The sequence below is a fragment of the Hylobates moloch genome, unplaced genomic scaffold (assembly GCF_009828535.3).
Source record: "Hylobates moloch isolate HMO894 unplaced genomic scaffold, HMol_V3 SCAFFOLD_4, whole genome shotgun sequence".
Lineage (NCBI taxonomy): Eukaryota > Metazoa > Chordata > Mammalia > Primates > Hylobatidae > Hylobates > Hylobates moloch.
Genome location: NW_026652279.1, coordinates 36,154,446 through 36,173,253, shown reverse-complemented (window position 1 = coordinate 36,173,253; position 18,808 = coordinate 36,154,446). Strand labels below are relative to the sequence as shown.

The 18,808-nt window shown below is 39.0% G+C and overlaps 1 protein-coding gene across 2 annotated transcripts in view; it reads right to left on the bottom strand.

Annotated features, from left to right (window-relative positions):
- Nucleotides 1-339: 339 nt before the first annotated feature.
- The window catches only part of OSBPL11 (oxysterol binding protein like 11), a 187,775-nt gene continuing 169,306 nt past the window's right edge, over nucleotides 340-18,808 (bottom strand). Inside the window, exons 11-13 of one of the 2 annotated variants that reach the window (XM_032149931.2) lie at nucleotides 10,053-10,235; nucleotides 3,361-3,514; nucleotides 340-2,059 (exon numbers count right to left, since the gene is read on the bottom strand). In XM_032149931.2, coding sequence (XP_032005822.1) covers nucleotides 1,994-2,059; nucleotides 3,361-3,514; nucleotides 10,053-10,235 — 403 coding nt within the window. In that variant the 3' untranslated portion in view covers nucleotides 340-1,993. The remainder of the gene's footprint in view (nucleotides 2,060-3,360; nucleotides 3,515-10,052; nucleotides 10,236-18,808) is intronic. The other variant, XM_032149933.2, reaches the window with a different exon arrangement.

The window sequence follows — 18,808 nt, the reverse complement described above, 5'->3', positions numbered from 1 at the left end:
GCAGTGAGCTATGCACTGTACTCCATCCTGGGCGACAGAGTCAGACTCTGCCTCACAATAAACAAAATAAGAAATCTATAATTGGTTGTGATCAATTAGTTGTGAATGCCACTGCATGCAGATCAGCCTGGTTTCATTTTATATTCTTCTTCTATCTCCAGAATATTTAAAAGTTAAACATTTCGATTTTTAGAAACTCTTATTAAATTTACCACCTAGCTGAAGATTCCTGAAGGACTTAAACAGAAAATCCATGCCCCTCTCAAATGAACAGGGCAATAACTCTACTGAATATAAACTTTCTATTTCTCTCCATTCATAAAAGAGACAGAAGCATTATTGTTTGTTCTCTAGTTTTATTATTTGTCAATTTTCCCAACACAGGAACTATAACTCATTTTGAGGATTTTTTTCAGTGCATTTCACAGCAAAAATGAACAAGGGAATCATTAAAACTGTTGTATACAAACCAACTCTTTTTCTTATAATTTACAATTTGTTGAAAAAATTATTGTTTTGCTGTTTTCATCCTACTAACCTCTTTAACAGAACACGATTTATCAGAGCACAAAGCTTAAACTTCTTATGATGATGCAACAGACACAGCCACCTACAATGGCTGATAAACAACAGGTATGTTACACACACTGATTGGAAGACCATATCAGAAAAAACAGAGTAAGGCACCACTCTTGGGAAATTAAGGTAGCTTGCAGTAACAAGTGTTGAGCACCATAATAAGTAGGTGCTCAATAAATACATGAATGAATGATGAAAGCCATAATTAGCTCTATTCTTTTCATTGCCAGCAATTCTTCAACCTCAACAAAATACTTATTTAAAAAAAGATTTGTACCTGAATACAACTTCCTGATCTTTTCTCCTGATACCTTTTCATTTCATTGTTTCTTTAGCATTTAAATTTCCTCAAAAAAAATAAAATAAAACCATACCTTACATGCACGTTCAATTACACATATAAGTTCTGAATTACTGACAAATATGAATAGAATTGTTTATTTTAATTTTTAACAGAGGTAAAATAAAGCATACTTATCCAAAGGGATAACACATAATACTGGATATTAACCTAGAGGTGAAAAAAAAGAAGGAAAAAAGTAACAGTTTTATTTTTTAATATTTGCTATTCTTTAATGCCTTAGTTCTGGAGAAAGGCTAAAATCTCATCATATTGACATTAACACATTTTTAAAAATTGTCTCTCAAGTGTAATATTTAATAAAACTAGGTACTGAAAAATGCTCTGAAATTTTTCAAGTCAATGTTGTTTTCAAGTATATTAAAATGCTCAGAAGAAAAAATTCTCCATGGTTATAATTCTGATCAATCTACAAATGTACTTTTTAAAAGAGAGTTCCAACAGAGGTGGATAATGGGTAAGTTCCTCAGACACAGGCATACAGTCTTTTTGAAGAAATAGAATGCCTTGTTACCACAACCTGGTTGATTTTTTTTTTTTTTAAACACTGATTTCAGGCACAATGGCTGAATCCACTTCTGGGTCATCTTTCTCCTCCTCTTGGTTGGTTTAGAAGAGTAGTGAATACTTCAGTTATGGACAGAAGGAAAGACACAAACTCTGAAACAGAGACTTCACTTTTCACTACAAAGAAATCAAAGTCACTGAGTTCTCATTGTTGTGTGTATCTGCTGCCCCTGTGCAAAAATAGGGGATTCAAACTTAATTTTAGGAGCAAGAACTGGATAAAAGATTCATCTACTGATTCAGGTAACAAGTTTTAAGATGGTATTGCTCACATCACATGAACAGGTTGGTAAGAAGTCCACTGTATTTCTTTACCACTTTGGTCTTGCTGCAGTATTATGGTGCCCTAGTAGGTACATTCAGGTTTAGCTAGAGTTTCAGTCTGAGTAATCAGGAAGCAGGTCACTCAGTGCAATGACTCCATTCTGGGAGGATTTAGGGTAAACAGAGAAGAACCTCATTTGGTCGAGTTTTAGATAGTATGTGTCACTCTGCTGGTTGTGTTGTTGGAATTATTTTCCAAAGTGGTTTATGATAAACCCAGCCATCTCCCTGAAACAAATAAAAAGATAAAAGAGTCTTCCCTCTAATATTATCAAAATCAGTAACCAAAACTAGAAGCAACACCTTCACTGAAATGGAATTCTATTTTCACATTCAAAAAAAAGTTTTTGTGAAGGAATAAAGTCTTTGTGCTTAAGACATCAAACAATGCCTGTGGTTTAGCTAGGATTTAGGTGAGAAGGTATGGTATGGGAGGATCTAGTTTGTGACCCATGAACATTTAATTTTGCAAGAACCATTTGTAGCAATTTTGCCAATTTCGCCAAAATGCTACAGATTGAGCCTCACTGAGTTATGGGCAGCAGGTGGAGTACAGAGAAATGATCCGGAAGGTACTAACTGTTCTCCCCATCCCCACTGGCACCCCAGAACCCATTTTTTTTCTTTTTTTTTTTTTCTCCCAAGACGGAGTCTTGCTCTGTCAGCCAGGCTGGAGTGCAGTGGCATAGTCTTGGCTCACTGCAACCTCTGCCTCCCTGGTTCAAGCAATTCTCCTGCCTCAGCCTCCTGAGTAGCTGGGATTAAAGGCATGTGCCACCATACCCAGCTAATTTTTGTATTTTTAGTAGAGATGGGGTTTCACCATGTTGGCCAGGCTGGTCTCGAACTCCTTACCTCATGATCCGCCCGCCTCGGCCTCCCAAAGTGCTGGGATTACAGATGTGAGCCACTGTGCCAGGCCCCCTTAGCTCATTTTTTCTTTCTTTTTTTTTTTTTTTTTGAGACAGAGTTTCACTCTTGTTGCCCAAGCTGGAGTGCAATGGCGCAATCTTGGCTCACTGCGACCTCCACCTCCTGGGTTCAGGCAATTCTCCTGTCTCAGCCTCCCGAGTAGCTGGGATTACAGGCATGTACCACCACACCCGGCTAATGTTGTATTTTTAGTAGAGATGGGGTTTCTCCATGTTGGTCAGGCTGGTCTGGAACTCCTGACCTCAGGTGATCCGCCTGCCTCGGCCTCCCAAAGTGCTGGGATTACAGGCATGAGCCACTGAGCCCAGCCAACCCCTAGCTCATTTTTAATGATATACAGATGTTCTCAGTTAGAAACTCTTCTTTCTTAGAATCTGTTCCTGGTATATCTGCTTTTTTTTTTTTTTTTTTTTTTTTTGAGACAGAGTCTTGCTATAGGTCACCCAGGCTGGTCTCAAAAACAGTTGGTATTTATATATAGCCATACTACTTTTAAAAATAAAGATGTATAAGTGATAGCAATTCAACAAAGCCTAGTAAGCTAAAGTTCTCAACCAAGTAGATACATTTTTATCTTGAACACATGTACAGCATACCTCTTTAATAAAATATTTGGTTTTCCAAGGTGTGCCTGTTTCAGTACGATGCCTTTCTTCAGTCCTCTGACGTTCTTCCAGGGTACGCTTATGCTCTGTGGCCTTATCAATTTCAGATTCTCTCAGAGAGTCTGTCACATTTTTCCACAATCGCCTGAAATCCAAAACCCACACATTTTACAAGCATTCTTTAAAAGAGATAATTAAATAGAATCAATACCCTCAAAATTACAATAATTTTATAAAATAACATTTCCTAAATCACATCTACAATGTCATGCTTATGAATTCCAAGAATAATGATACTGTGCTGCTGATGGTTATGTCCAGGATGCTGTTCCTTCTGCTTCTTTTAAATTAAAAATAATCTGTATTTTTCCAGGTTATAAAAGGAGGATTTTTTGTTTTTAGAAAACTTAGAAATTAACAAGTAAAAAGAGAAGTAAATTTTCAAAGTTGAAATGTAAGCAAGACCAACTGTGCTTCTGGACATGATGAAATAATGGGGAACACATTTATTTTCCTGCCTTCATCAACCAGGAAACCAGGCAACATATAATACAATAGTGGTTTTCAGATACTGAGCAAAAGGCAGTGCAGAGCAGTGATCCTTGAGAAAGGAAACAAATGAGGGGGGTCCTATGAGTGCTCTAACTCGCTGTCCAGAGTGTTTCTAGGCCACACACAGGGAGAGGCAAGCTTAACAAATCTCAAGCAAAAAAAAAAAAAAAAAAAAACTGCCACAACACTTCTTTAGGGAAAGAACTGTTTGTTGAACAAATGGTGCTGGGACAACTGGATATACATCTGAAAAAAGATGTAATAAGTTAAACATAAAACTACCATAAACCCAGCAATTCCACTCCTGGGTATTTACCCAAGAAAAATGAAAATAAATGTCGATATGAAGACTTGTAGGAGAATGTTCACAGCAGTATTATTCATCATTGCCCCCAACTGGAAATGCCCACCAACTGGTAAATGGATAGGCAAAATGTGATATATCCATACAGTGCAATACTATTCAGCAATAAAAAGCAATGAACCTCTGATACATGCAATTAATACTTCATGGATGAACCTCAAAAACGTTATACTAAGGAAATAAGCCAGGCATAAGAGATGACACGTTGTATGATTTATATGAAATATCCAGAAAAGGCAAATTCATAGAGACAGAAAGTCAATGGTTCTCTGGGCTGGGGGTAATGGGGATTAACTGTAAATGAACATGAGAGATCTTATGGTAGGATGAAAATATTCTAAAACTTATTTATGGTAATGATCGTACTACTCGAGAAAGTTACTAAACATCTTTGTTTTTTCTTTCTTCCTTCCTTTCTTTCTTCTCCCCTTCCCTCCCTTCCTCCTCTTCCCTCCCTCCCCTCTCTCTCCCTCCCTCCCTCTTTCTCTTCTGTTCTTGTCTCTTCTCTTTTTTCTTTTTTTGAGACAGGGTCTCACTGTCACCCAGGCTGGAGTGTGCAGTGGCACCATCTCAGCTCACTGCAACCTCTGCCTCCTGGACTCAAGCAATTCTCCTGCCTCACTTTCTTGAGTAGCTGGGACTACAGGCGTGCACCACCATGCCCGGCTAATTTTTGTATTTTGAGTACAGACAGGGTTTCACCATGTTGGCCAGGCTGGTCTTGAACTCCTGACCTCAAATGACCTGCCCACCACAGCCTCCCAAAGTGCTGGATAGTATGCCAAAGGTCTTATAGTTTAAAGAATTAAGGCTACATATGTATCTTAATGGCTCCAAAAGGTTTCCTAACACATTTCTGAAAATCAAATATCAAATTTCCTTTTAAAAAAATGATACATGAGATGGCTCAAACATAAAAATGAATTTATAAGGAATTCTCCATAAATAACGAAAGACATTAAAACAAAAACAGAAACATGAAGACATAACAATGCTAAATATAAATGCCTGCCCTAATAACAGAACTTCTAATAAAATGAAGTAACAACTTGCAGAACTACAAAGTGAAATATTCAATTGTAATTGGTAATTTTAATAACCAATCTCAATAACTAAACTCAACTGATAGAATAAATACACGGCAAATCTGTAAGACTACAGAAGACTAGAAAAATACTGTCAACTCATTTGACCTGACATGTATAGAACACACTCACCTCAGCCTCCTGAGTAGCTGGGATTACAGGCACATGCCACCACATCCAGCTAATTTTATATTTTTTGTGGAGACAGAGTTTCGCCATGTTACCCAGGCTGGTCTCAAACTCTTGGGCTCAAGAATACACATTCGTGTCAAGGGCACATGAAACATTTACCAAGGCCAGGCGCGGTGGCTCATGAATAATTCTAGCACTTTGGGAGGCCAATGTGAGTGGATCACTTGAGGTCAGGAGTTCGAGACCAGCCTGGCCAACATGGTGAAACCCCATCTCTACTAAAAATATTTAAAAATTAGCCGGGTGTGGTGGCACACACCTGTAGTCCCAGCTACTCGGGAGGCTGAGGCATGAGAATCACTTGAACCAGGGAGGCAGAGGTTGCAGTGAGCCGAGACTGCATCACTGCACTCCAGCCTGGGCAACTGAGTGAGACACTACTTCATCTCAAAAACAACAACAACAACAAAAAGAAACACTCACCAAGACAGAACATATTCAGAGTCATTAAACAAACCTAAATAAAGAATTAAAATCATACAAAGTATATTCTTTGACCAAAATGAAACTAAATTAGATATAAATAATGGAAAGACAGCTGGAAAATCTCTACAAACATTTAGAAATCATCAACACATTTGTAAATAAGTTCATGAGTTAAAAAAAAACCCACAAAGGAAATAAGAAAATATTTTGAAATGAAAACACATAAAAAGTCATCGGATAGAAATAAAGCAGTCCTCAGAGGAAAATTTATAGCATTAAACATTTAGGAAAAAAAAATTGATGAGCTAAACCAGGAATCAAACTATGGCCCACAGCCCATTTTTGTAAATAATTTTTTATTGCAATATAACAATGTCTCACCATTGACTTATTGTCTATGGATGTTTCATGCTATAAGGACAGAGTTGAGTAGCTGTAGGAGAGGCTATTTGGTCCACTACGGCTAAAATATTAATTGACTGGCCTTTTACAGAAAAAGTTTGCCAACCCCTGACCTAAGCTTCCATTGTAAGAAATTAGGAAAAAAAAAAAAAAAAAAAAAAGCAAATTATTTACAATGTAAATAAAAAGAGAAAAAAAAAGAGATTTTATGAAAGAGCAAAATTCAATGAGAAAGAAAACAAAAATAGATTAAATCAGTGAAACCAAAATCTGGTTCTTTGTGTAAAATTAATAAACTTTTAGTCACACTGATGAGAAAGACACATTAGCTGAAATGAACCAATTCCCTGAAAGACAAACTACCAAAGCTCACTGAAGAAACAAAACCTTAACAGCTCTACATATTAAACATATGTAATTTGTAATTAAAATCCATTACAAAATTTTAGCAAATAAAATTCAGAAGCATCTTTTTTTTTTTTTTTTTTTTTTTTTTTTGAGACAGTCTGGCTCTGTCACCCAGGCTAGAGTGCAGTGGTGCAATGTCGGCTCACTGCAACCTCCGCCTCCTGGGTTCAAGCGATTCTCATGCCTCAGCCTCCTGAGTAGCTGGGACTACAGGTGCACGCCACCACACCCGGGTGATTTTTGTATTTTTAGTAGAGATGCCTGGCTGATTTTTGTATTTTTAGTAGAGATGGGGTTTCACCATATTGGCCAGGCTGGTCTTGAACTCCTGACCTCAAGTGACACACCCGCCTTGGCCTTCCAACATGCTGGGATTATAGGCGTGAGCCACCACACTGGCCCAGAAGCATCTCTTTATCTGCCCATACATTCAATCTGTGGTGATATTGCTTTAAAGTATACATAGGAAAAATCTGGGCCAGGCATGGTGGCTCAAGCCTGTAATTCCAGCACTTTGGGAGGCCGAGGTGGGTGGATCACCTGAGATCAGGAGTTCGAGACCAGCCTGACCAACATGGTGAAACCCCATCTCTATTAAAAGTACAAAAAAATCAGTTGGGTGTGGTGGTGTGCATCTGTAATCCCAGCTACTTGGGAGGCTGAGGTATGAGAATCGCTTGAGCCCAGGAGGCAAGCTTGAGCCCAGGAGGCAGAGGTTGCAGTGAGCCGAGATCATGCCACTGCACTCCAACTTAGGTGACAGAGTGAGATTGCATCTCAATAAATAAATAAATAAATAAATAAATAAATCTGGCCTCACACAGATACAGTTTGAAAACAGAAGAAATATTTTAACAGATTTTTCAAATAATTCAATTCTTTCATACTGTTTCAAAACTCGACAAGTGGTAATTTTAAAAAGGCTAGTTGCAATGTGGAAAATTAAAGAATGTCAATTATTTTTTCAAATAACTTATATGGAAATCCACTGGTCTAATGTGCATCCTGAATGGATCATTTATCCATGCATGATTCTGTAATATCATGCATTAGTCATTTGAAAAATACTGGTTCATTGAGTTATGCAGATCTTCCAGATGTTGACATATTATACAATATTTTAAAAAATCACACTCAATAATATCAGTACCAAGTTCACCAGAAAACTAATTGGGAAGTTTTCAAGTTCATGGTGGCAGATAAAATTTTCTAAAATTCTAATTTTGCCTTGATGCTCAAATTTTATTATTAGTAAGATACAGTCAATTGTTTTTCTTTACATATCACATTCACATCTTTCATTTACAAGAAAAATGTCTACCTAACATTGAAATTAGAAGAACCATAGTTTGTCTATCAATCATTCTTTTAAGTAAACATGGTCTTTCATGAACAAAGTGATTAATTCTGCTTGTGACTCAAAAAATTATACAAGTGCTCTTCCTCCAGATAACTACTATATTTCTTCAGTAGCCAGCACAAATAACTTATTCGTATTCCCAATTTGTCATACAGAATACTAATAAGACATGTACTTGGCCAGGCACGGTGGCTCATGCCTGTAATCCCAGCACTTTGGGAGGCTGAGGTGGGAGGATCACTTGAGGTCAGAGGTTCACGACCAGCCTGGCCAACATGGTGAAACCCCGTTTCTACTACAAATACAAAAAATTAGCCAGGCGTGGTGGTCGATGCCTGCAGTCCCAGCTATTCAGGAGGCTGAGGCAGGAGGATCACTTGAACCCAGGAGGTGGAGGTTGCAGTGAGCCGAGATCACCCTACCACACTCCAGCCTGGGTGACAGAGTGAGACCGTCTCAAAAAAAAAAAAAAGACATACTCAGTAATCCAGATTTAAAAAAACTAATAATTTGTATTGCTTTTTCAAGGACATCTTAAGAGAAAGGGGCATGCGAGTACATGGCAGTGAAGAATATAATGACTGCTTGTGAGTTTGGTGCCACTGCCTAGATTAGTCCTAAGGCCTACCAGTGCTACCCACAGCATTCCTTTTGCACCATCATAAGAGCCCACAGAGTGAAAAATGGTAAATAATATCTTAGTATTGTTATAAAAAAATTGTGAACTTGCAGATGCCCTGAAAAGGTCTCAAGGATCCAACAGGGGTCTGCAAAGCAACTTTGAGACCCTCTCCTTAGGATAAATCCCTGTAAGAATTCTTTAAAAATTTATTATTGCTGTATTTTTTTGACCCACTCTGAATGTTTGATTGTGGACATTTAATCTCTTTTCACACCTAGTTAGAAATTGTTTGGTTCTATTTTTGTGATCTTAATGTAAGATGTTTAGTGGTTCCCTGTATATTTTTTTTTCTATTTTTAATTGATAGAGTAGTAATCCCTCATGACATAAAATTTAAACAGTACAAATAGGAATCCTGTAAAAATTAAGTCTCTTTCCTATTCCAGATCCCAGTACTCTTTTCCAGAAGTAGCCATTGTCAACATATTTTGGAAGCTGTACCTTATTAACAGATATAGATCTACTTTATTTTTCAAGGTCTATGACACATACTGCCAAAATAACCTCTACAAAGATTGCACTGGTTTAACATCTAATCAGCAGCATGAAAATGCCCATTTGCTCACACCTTTTTCCCAAAGAGCTATTATTTTAAAAACTAATTTGTCTTATTAATTTGTACCTCTGAATTCTTTTTTCTTTTTCTTTTTTTTTTTTTTTTTGTATTTTTAGTAGAGATGGGGTTTCACTGTGGTCTTGATCTCCTGACCTCGTGATCCGCCCGCCTCGGCCTCCCAAAGTGCTGGGATTACAAGCGTGAGCCACCGCGCCCGGCCCTGTACCTCTGAATTCTAATTACCCTAAACAATTTTTCATTTCCGTGGTTTACCATTTAAGATGTTCCGATATTTGTGCACCACCTCTTTACATCCTTTGCCCAGTTTTTGTATTGGGGTGCCTGTCTTTTTGTTAATAATATAACAAAATTTTTTATGATAAAGTTTTTATGATACACACAGTAATTCTTTGACAGTGAATGTTTTTAATATTTTTGCTCCATTTACAATGTTTGGTTTTTACTAAAATATGACTGTATATCAAAGAATCTCACAGCTGGCAAGGGGTTTAACATCAGATCAGACTAATGCTTTCAATTTACAAAGCTGATGCAACCTGTGAAGTGACTTGGCCAAGGTCACCAGTTAGTGAAAAGGCTTAGCTTAAGATTCAGAGCATCTGACTCTTTCCTGGATAGATGCAAGGATGACATACCTGGATTCAAATGGATCCTGCTTCTCCAGAGGTCTCACTCTTTTCTTCGTCACTGCCAATTTAGTCAAGTCCACATACTTTGTCTCTCCATTGCTATATGTGAACTCAAGAACACTATTCCATTCCCCTTGCACTCTGCATACCACAGTGTTGGTGATGTTGTGCTTTACTTCAGCTGTAACCCTAGAAGCAGACAGAAAAGAAGGATATGCTCTAATAAGTGATATCATGTTTGTTTCTTAGATCTGAAACCCAAGAACACAGACTGTGAATCCTGTTGAAATTAGTTATATACCTCACTTCAATATGTCAGTGCCAAAGTGAGATTCTTTGTATGTCCTAAGACAGCTTCCTTCATAATTTTTTCAAATAATATCAATTTTGATCTTTAGAAAAAATGCCAGGAGTCAGAGACTTCATTATCATTAATGTCGAAATATTATCTTTAAAATGCTTGCTACAAACAAAACTATAATATTAAAACTAAATAGAAATATGAAAAAATCAATATTTTATTACAGTCTAAAAATGTTACAAAATTACAATCTATTTAACTTTTTTTTTAACTAGTTAATTCTACTTATCGAAATATTTGGCATCCCTACATTTGAAGTTCTGGATACATCAATCCTGTATTAAACTACATAAGCCTAATTTTAAATTTAGAAACCACACAAACCAATAAGAGGTAGAAAAACATAAAATACATTAAAATGTTTAAAATTCTCTTGCCAAAAGAAAAAAATTAAAAGAGCACTGGTCCACAGAAACTATCATTATCACCATAGAACTCAGAGAGACCTTAAACACTGCTGCTATCGAAGTTTAATGAAGAGTCACCACAGCCATATATATATAATAGCTATATATATGGCTGTTTATCAGCAGATAGCTGTATTGATGCAGCACAAATACATCAATAGGAACAGGCTAGGAATAGGAACAGGTGTAATTATTATTATTATTGTTATTATTTTTGAGACAGAGTCTCGCTCTGTTGCCTAGGCTGGAGTGCAGTGGTGTGATCTTGGCTCACTGCAACCTCTGCCTCCTGGGTTAAAGTGATTCTCCTGCTTCAGCCTCCCAAGTAGCTGCAGTAGCTGGGATTACAGGTATGCAACACCATGCCCAGCTAATTTTTGAATTTTTAGTAGAGACGGGGTTTTGCCACGTTGGCCAGGCTGGTCTTGAACTCCGACCTCAGGTGATCCGCATGCCTTGGCCTCCCAAAGTGCTGGGATTACAGGCGTGAGCCACCGCGCCTGGACTGTAATTATTTTTAGTGAGGTATTTTATGTTCATTCTAGGACACAGATAACAGGGTCAGATTAGATAGAGGTTCAGAATTTAGGGAATGATAGGCAAAGGTTAGGGTCTAATCAGTGTACAAGAGAATATGGCTTATCTAGATTCAAAAGGAAATCCAAAAGACCAAAGCCTAGATGTTCAAGTGACAGTTCAGGAATCCCAAGTAGCATTTGGCTGGCATAAGCTAAGGGAACAAGGACAAAGTAGAATTCAGGGAGTCCAGTTTCAGTTTTGCAGCAAGCGGTCTGTGAACTCAGCTCAAGGCAGAGGTGTAAGGAGCCCAAAAAGAAAATTATTTATAAACCAGATCTCTGGAATCTAAGAGCAAATCAAACATTCACAATCAAGAGTTAAGGGTAATTTTATCTACTAAAATAACAAAAAATTAGCTGGGCGTAGTGGCACAGGCCTGTAGTCTCAGCTACTCAGGAGGTTGAGGCATGAGAATTGCTTGAACCCAGGAGGCAGAGGTTGCAGTGAGCCAAGATTGCACCATTGCACTCCAGCCTGGGTGACAGAGGATGGCTCTGTCTCAAAAAAAAAAAAAAAAAAAAAAAAAAAAAAGAGTAGTTGTACAGTTGTAGCTCACTGGACACAACACTACGACTGTAAGTCAACTTGATTACAGCAGGAGTGGGAACTCTGGGTTATGCCTCAAAGCATACACACTTAAATAACTGCCCTGGTTTCTTGCCAGTGTGAATGTTTCTTATGATATCATTGCATGCTTCCTCTCTGATCCCACTTGCCAACATCCTTCCCTTCCTTGAAAATTTATCTCTATCAAACAGGATATGAGGAAGTGACACTGAACATTTATTTAGTCTGTTTCCCATCCACATACACCCAGAATTATATTCTAAAATAATCAGCTCCTCACTTCATCTTTCTTTTACTACCATAGCACATCTCTCAAGTTACTGTTATCTCCCATAAGGCTTTCCAATGGACAATCTTGGGGCCCTGTTCATGACTGCTGGGTATTACAGGGTCCATATTGTTTAGAGCAGCTACACAGCAAAAACAGCATGAAGAGAAGTGGGGCAGGGGACAGGAATCACATATACTACAGGTAGGCCATGAGGAACGTGCAAAGGAGCACAAAGAGGAGGAAGGCCTCATCACTTTGCTTATAACAATTCTTCACAACAGTCTAAGGCAATCATCACACTTCTTCCATAAAGGACCAGAAAGTAACTATCTCAGGATTCTCAGGCCAGACCGTCTTTATTGAAACTACTTAACTTTGTCACTGTAGCATGAAAGCAGACAGAAACAAGTATATGAATGGGCATGGCTGTGTTCCAATAAAATTTAATTTACAAAAACAGGTGTCACTAATGGCCTGAGCTCTTTACTTCCATTGTATGTCCTCAGGGAACTGATCACACAGTAATGTTATTATTGGTTTGCCATCCTTGCCCCTCCCCAAGACTGTAAGCTCTTTAACAGGCATGGAATGGGTCTCATCTCTATAGCCCCAGATAGCACTTAGCAGAATGCCTGATAAACAGTAACTGCTTAATAACTGTTGCCTGAATTAATGAATGAGAAAACAAAACCTCAATTATATTATCACTACATAGAATAAGAGTGAGCAAAAGCATACATACACAAAAGGGTGCCAATGTGTGCATGGAGGGGGAGTTAACATTTTTTAAGCATTTAAAATATGCTGAGCATTCTACATAAATCATTTGTCAAGCCTTGTGACTATCCCATTTCTGTAGATGAAGAAACTAAGGCTCAAAAATTTAGGTAAGGTGCCCCGAATCTCTTTCTGTATTTTTTGGAGACAAAGTCCTGCTCCGTCAGCCAGGCTGGACTTCAGTGGTGAAATCATGGCTTACTGCAGCCTTGACCACTTCGGATCAAGCCATCCACCCGCCTCAACCTCCTGAGTAGCTGGAACTACAGGCATGTGCCATCATGCTCAGTTAACTTTTTAATTTTTATTCTTGTAGAGAGTGGGTCTCACTATGTTGCCCTGGATGGTATTAAACTCCTGGGTTCAAGTGATCCTCCCACCTCAGCTTCCCAAAGTGCTGGGATTAGAGGTGTGAGCCACCGTACCCGGCCCCCAAATCTTGTAGTTAGTAAATAATAGAGTCAGGATTTGAATACATGTCTAAAGGACTCCAAAGTCCGGTTCTTCCCAATACTTCTAGGTACAAATTTCCTTAAAACAACTTGAACTGAGGTCTGACATTACCATTATTTTGTAGCTATGATATACAAATAAAAGTTAGGTACTTCAGAGAAAGATTTTACAGGACAAAGAGAAATTGAGAAAATAACCCGAAGAAATAAAATTCTGCTCCGATTCAAATCTGTCATTCTGCTTACATGCAGTAGCATGAAACAGAAACAGACTTCCTGCATAAACAGAAGATACAAAGGCAGAGCTTAGGAATTTAAAAGTAAAAGCTTGTACCAAACTACCATAAGAAAGGTATATTAAAAAAGTTACGCCAATGATTAACACAAGGCAAAAAAAGAAGTTAGGTTATGGAAAGCGATTCTTTTTCTTTCTTTCTTTTTTTTTTTTTTGAGATGCAGTTCCGTTCTTGTGGAGTGCAATGGTGCGATCTCGGCTTGGCGCGATCTCGGCTTGGCGCGATCTCGGCTTGGCACGATCTCGGCTCACCGCAACCTCTGTCTCCCAGGTTCACGCGATGAACTGCCTCAGCCTCCCGAGTAGCTGGGATTATAGGCATGTGCCACCACGTCCTGCTAATTTTGTGGCTTTGTCGCCCAGGCTGGAGTGCAGTGGCACGATCTCGGCTCACTGCAAGCTCCGCCTCCCAGGTTCACGCCATGCTCCTGCCTCAGCTTCCCGAGTAGCTGGGACTACAGGCGCCTGCTACCACGCCTGGTTAATTTTTTTTGTATTTTCAGTAGAGACAGGGTTTCACTGTGTTAGCCAGGATGGTCTCGATCTCCTGACCTCATGATCCACCCGCCTCAGCCTCCCAAAGTTCTGGGATTTCAGGCGTGAGCCACCGCGCCCAGCCTAATTTTGTATTTTTAGTAGAGACGGGGTTTCTCCATGTTGGTCAGGTTGGTCTTGAACTCCCAATCTCAGGTGATCTGCCCATCTCGGCCTCCCAAAGTGCTGAGATTACAGGCGTGAGCCACTGTGCCCAGCCGAAAGTGATTCTTAATCTTAGGGAAATTCTTAAATACTTGATAATTCTTTAAAAGCTGTCTGGTAAGAGTAGAAAGGAAATGGTTATTGAATCAGATAGACCAGTTCTGTTGAGGGTCTTAAAGAGTCTCAATTTTCTCATCTATAAAACCAATACCTTTCCCTCATGGGGCTAGTAAGATTTTTTTTTTTTTTTTTTTTTTTTTTTGAGACAGAGTCTCACTCTGTTGCCCAGGCTGGAGTGCAGTGGCACAATATCGGCTCACTGCAACCTCCACCTCCCGGGTTCAAGCAATTCTCGTGTCTTGGCCTCCCAAGTAGCTGGGATTACAGGTGCTTGCCACCATGCCCAGCTAATGTTTGTATTTTTAGTAAAGACACAGTTTCACCATGTTGCCCAGGCTGGTCTTGAACTCCTGACCTAAGGTGATCCACCCGACTCGGCCTCCCAAAGTACTGAGATTACAGGCATAAGCCACCGTGCCCAGCCTAGTAAGATATTTTAGATAATATTTATAAAAACACTTATTTACTTTTTTTCCAGTAAATTTTTAAATGTGACCATCAATAGTAGACAAGAAGTTAAAGCTGTGATCAAAAGCTCTAGTTTCATTGGAATATGTCAATTTGATACAGCCTCGTCCTCTGGTAAGCTTTGTCTCAAAGCAACCATTTTGGGTGGCACAGTGGCTCATACCTATAATCCCAGCACTTTGAGAGGCCAAGGTGGGCAGATCACTTGAGGTCAGGAGTTCAAGACCAGCCTGGCCAACATGGCAAAGCCCCGTCTCTACTAAAAATACAAAAATAGCCGGGCATCGTGGCACGTGCCTGTAATCCCAGCTACTTGGGAGGCTGGGGCAGAAGAATAGCTTGAACCTGGGAGGCGGAGGTTGCAGTGAGCTGAGATCGCACCACTGCACTCCAGGCTGGGTGACAGAGTGAGACTCCACCTCAAAAAAAAAAAAAAAAAAAACCACTTTGTTATCTCTCTTGTCTGACAATAACTGAGTTATTAATTTATCTGGGACTATCATTGACTGAGATGATGAAAGCACTTCAAATAAATTGTACTAATCATCTAACCATTGCTTTTGATGAGCATCCTTATGAACCAAGATTTTTGTTTTTTTGAGACGGAGCTTCGCTCTTGCAATGGTGCGATCTTGGCTCACTGCAACCTCTGCCTCCCGGGCTCAAGCAATTCTCCTGCCTCAGCCTCCCAAGTAGCTGGGATTACAGGCATGCACCACCATGCCCAGCTATTTTTTGTATTTTTAGTAAAGACGGGGTTTCACCATGTTGACCAGGCTAGTCTCAAACTCTGGACCTCAAATGATCCTCCTGCCTCAGCCTCCCAAAGTGCTGGGATTACAGGCGTGAGATAGCACGCCTGGCCAAGAATGGTTTTAAGAAGCAATTTTACCAAATGATTAATTATATCCTATAAAAAACAGTTATATAAACGTTGCCAAAACCAAAGTTAAATATTCAAAAATAAGATATTAAATAATTCCCTTTAACAGGTTAAGGTACTGGCTTCTTGTGGTTGCTATCTAGGTGCTAATATCTTAATCATCAGGCAAGTTCTCCAAATCCAAGTCAAATTCTGGATCCTTTACGACTGAGGCAATTGAAAGGCTGTCTTAAAGATAAAAAATATTTCTAACACAGAAATCTAAGATTTCAACAAAGCACTTGCCTAGGATTTGAGCAGATCAGAATTTTCTCCTTGACAAAAACTTTCCCTTTCTCCACAACTCAGGCTTATGGAAATGAGATGGCTCTATATGCGGGTGAGAATGCAATTAAAATTTTATTTTCAAAGAAGAAAAGGTTTCTTGACCAAATCTACAATATCTTAACTATGTACATCTTGTTGTATCAATAAATGACATAGAATACAGAATATGCTGCCCTTAAGACAGTTAGCAAATTGCTAAATCTTACATTGTTGTCCCATTCATCTCTAAAGTGAGAATAATTGATAAATAATAAAACATATGCTTTCTTGCTTTTTAAAAACTTGACAAGTCAGCCTTTTAGATTTTCTAGATCCTGTCTCTAAGAGCTCCTTGAGATACCAGAAAACCACTGGTTATGTTAACTTAGCTTCAAATAGAAAATATTTTATTGACTGAAAGTTAGCTTTGGGTTTCACTGATGGTATATATAAAAAATTCACATGAAGCATAATTACATTTTATGGAGAGCTACTGAAGAAGACACTGTCTATTATGTTACTCGATATCACTATGTAAGGACACATGCAACAAATCCCTTTAGAATTTAGTGCCAGGAAAATAGTTTATCTCGAAAAAGTGATATGCTGCCTTTATCAGACTTTGGGAAGTATGTTGAGCATCATGTTTCTTTATTTGCTTTAACAGACGAATCAGAACTAAAAATTGATTTTTTAGCTATAGTAATCATCTAATCCTAGCTTCACAGTACCATGGTCCTTACCCATCTTTATGGTATTATGACAGACTTTATTTTTAACTATTATATATGAGTTTTTCCTAAAAGCCTTACAAATACTTTCCAAAAATAGTATCCTGGATTATAATCTCAGACTGAAAGCTTCTTGTAGGCAAAGATAGTCTTTGTTTTTATTTCTCTGTATCTCTAGTATGCAGAAAAGCACATATGTATGTGTGTGTATATATACACACACACACACACACACCCCCCCCCACATATCCTAAAATCTTTATGATATTATACCACACACTATATATATAGGCATACTAAAGTGAGTGTGGAAAATGGGAACAGAAGGTGAACATGAGAATGGGGAACAGTTAAGTAGGCTCACTTGGCTGCATCAGAGATAGATGTGGAAAACGAGGGAGTAAGGGAAGACAGGTAGAATATAATATATTTATACCAAATGCAGACAGCAGATAATGTGTCTGTCCCAACTGTAGAGAGCAGTTAAAAAAACTAGGGTATGTCTGAGGAAGGAGGCATGGGCATTAAATAAAGACATGAAGAAGACCTTAGTTACAATAATTTGTAAGCACAAAGAAGAAAAGGTGTCAAGAATAAGAAAGCTGGCTGGGCATGGTGGCTCATGCCTGTAATCTTGGCACTTTGGGAAGCCAAGGATTGCTTGAGCCCAGGAGTACAAAACCAGCCTGGGCAACATAGGGAGATCCTGTCTCTTAAAAAAAAAAAAAAAAAAAAAAAAAAAAAAAAAAAGAATAGGGAAGTCTATTTCTTTTCGCTTTTTTTTTGGAGACACAGTCCTGTTCTGTCACCCACGCTGGAGCACAGTGGCATGATCATGGCTCATTGCAACCTCTGCCTCCCAGGTTCAAGCAATTCTCCTGCCTCAGCTTCCCGTGGCATTACAGGCACCTTCCACCACACTTGGCCAATTTTTTTTTTTGAGACGGAGTTTCACTCTTGTCACCCCGGCTGGAGAGCAGTGGCGCAACCTCAGCTCACTGCAACCTCTGCCTACCGGGTTCAAGCGATCCTCCAGCCTTGCCTCCTAAATAGCTGGGATTATAGGCATGCGCCACCATACTCAGCTAATTTTGTATTTTTAGTAGAGACGGGCTCTCGCCATGTTGGCTAGGCTGGTCTCGAACTCCTGACCTCAGGTGATCCACCCATGACTAAAAAATCACATGTGACTAAGAAATACATCAATATTAGCCAGGTGTGGTGGCTCCCAGCACTTTGGGAGGTTGAGGCAAGCAGATCACTTAAGGACAGGAGTTCGAGACCAGCCTGGCCAACATGGTGAAAGCCCATCTCAACTAAAAATACAAAAAGTAGCCAGGCATGGTGGCATATGCCTGTAATCACAGCTACTTGGGAGGCTGAGGCACAAAAATCGCTTGAACCCAGGAGGCGGGTGCAAGGAGCCAAGATTGTGCCACTGCACTCCAGCCTAGGCGACAGAGTGAGACTCTGTCTCAAAAAAACAAATGACAAAAAAAGAAATACATCAATATCATTGACAATAAGAATTGCTGGATCTGGAAATTTATCACTGCAAGTTGCTTCCACCTAAGCATCTACTGAAGCACATACACTGGCTTTAATCATTGTGCTTCCTGAACCATTCTTCATGATTAGATATATTTCTACCCTAACTTGTAGCTATAGCTGCCTTCACTGAGGTCCAGATCCAAATCTCTATCCCTTAAAGGCAGAATTGGGCCAGAGACTGCATGTTCATTTGTTAGAAATTCTACTGTAAAGCTCACTAGTTACTTCATCAGGAAAATTTTTAAGAGTAGATATCTTAATGTTACTACTTTTAAAAATAGAGCATGATTTTCAG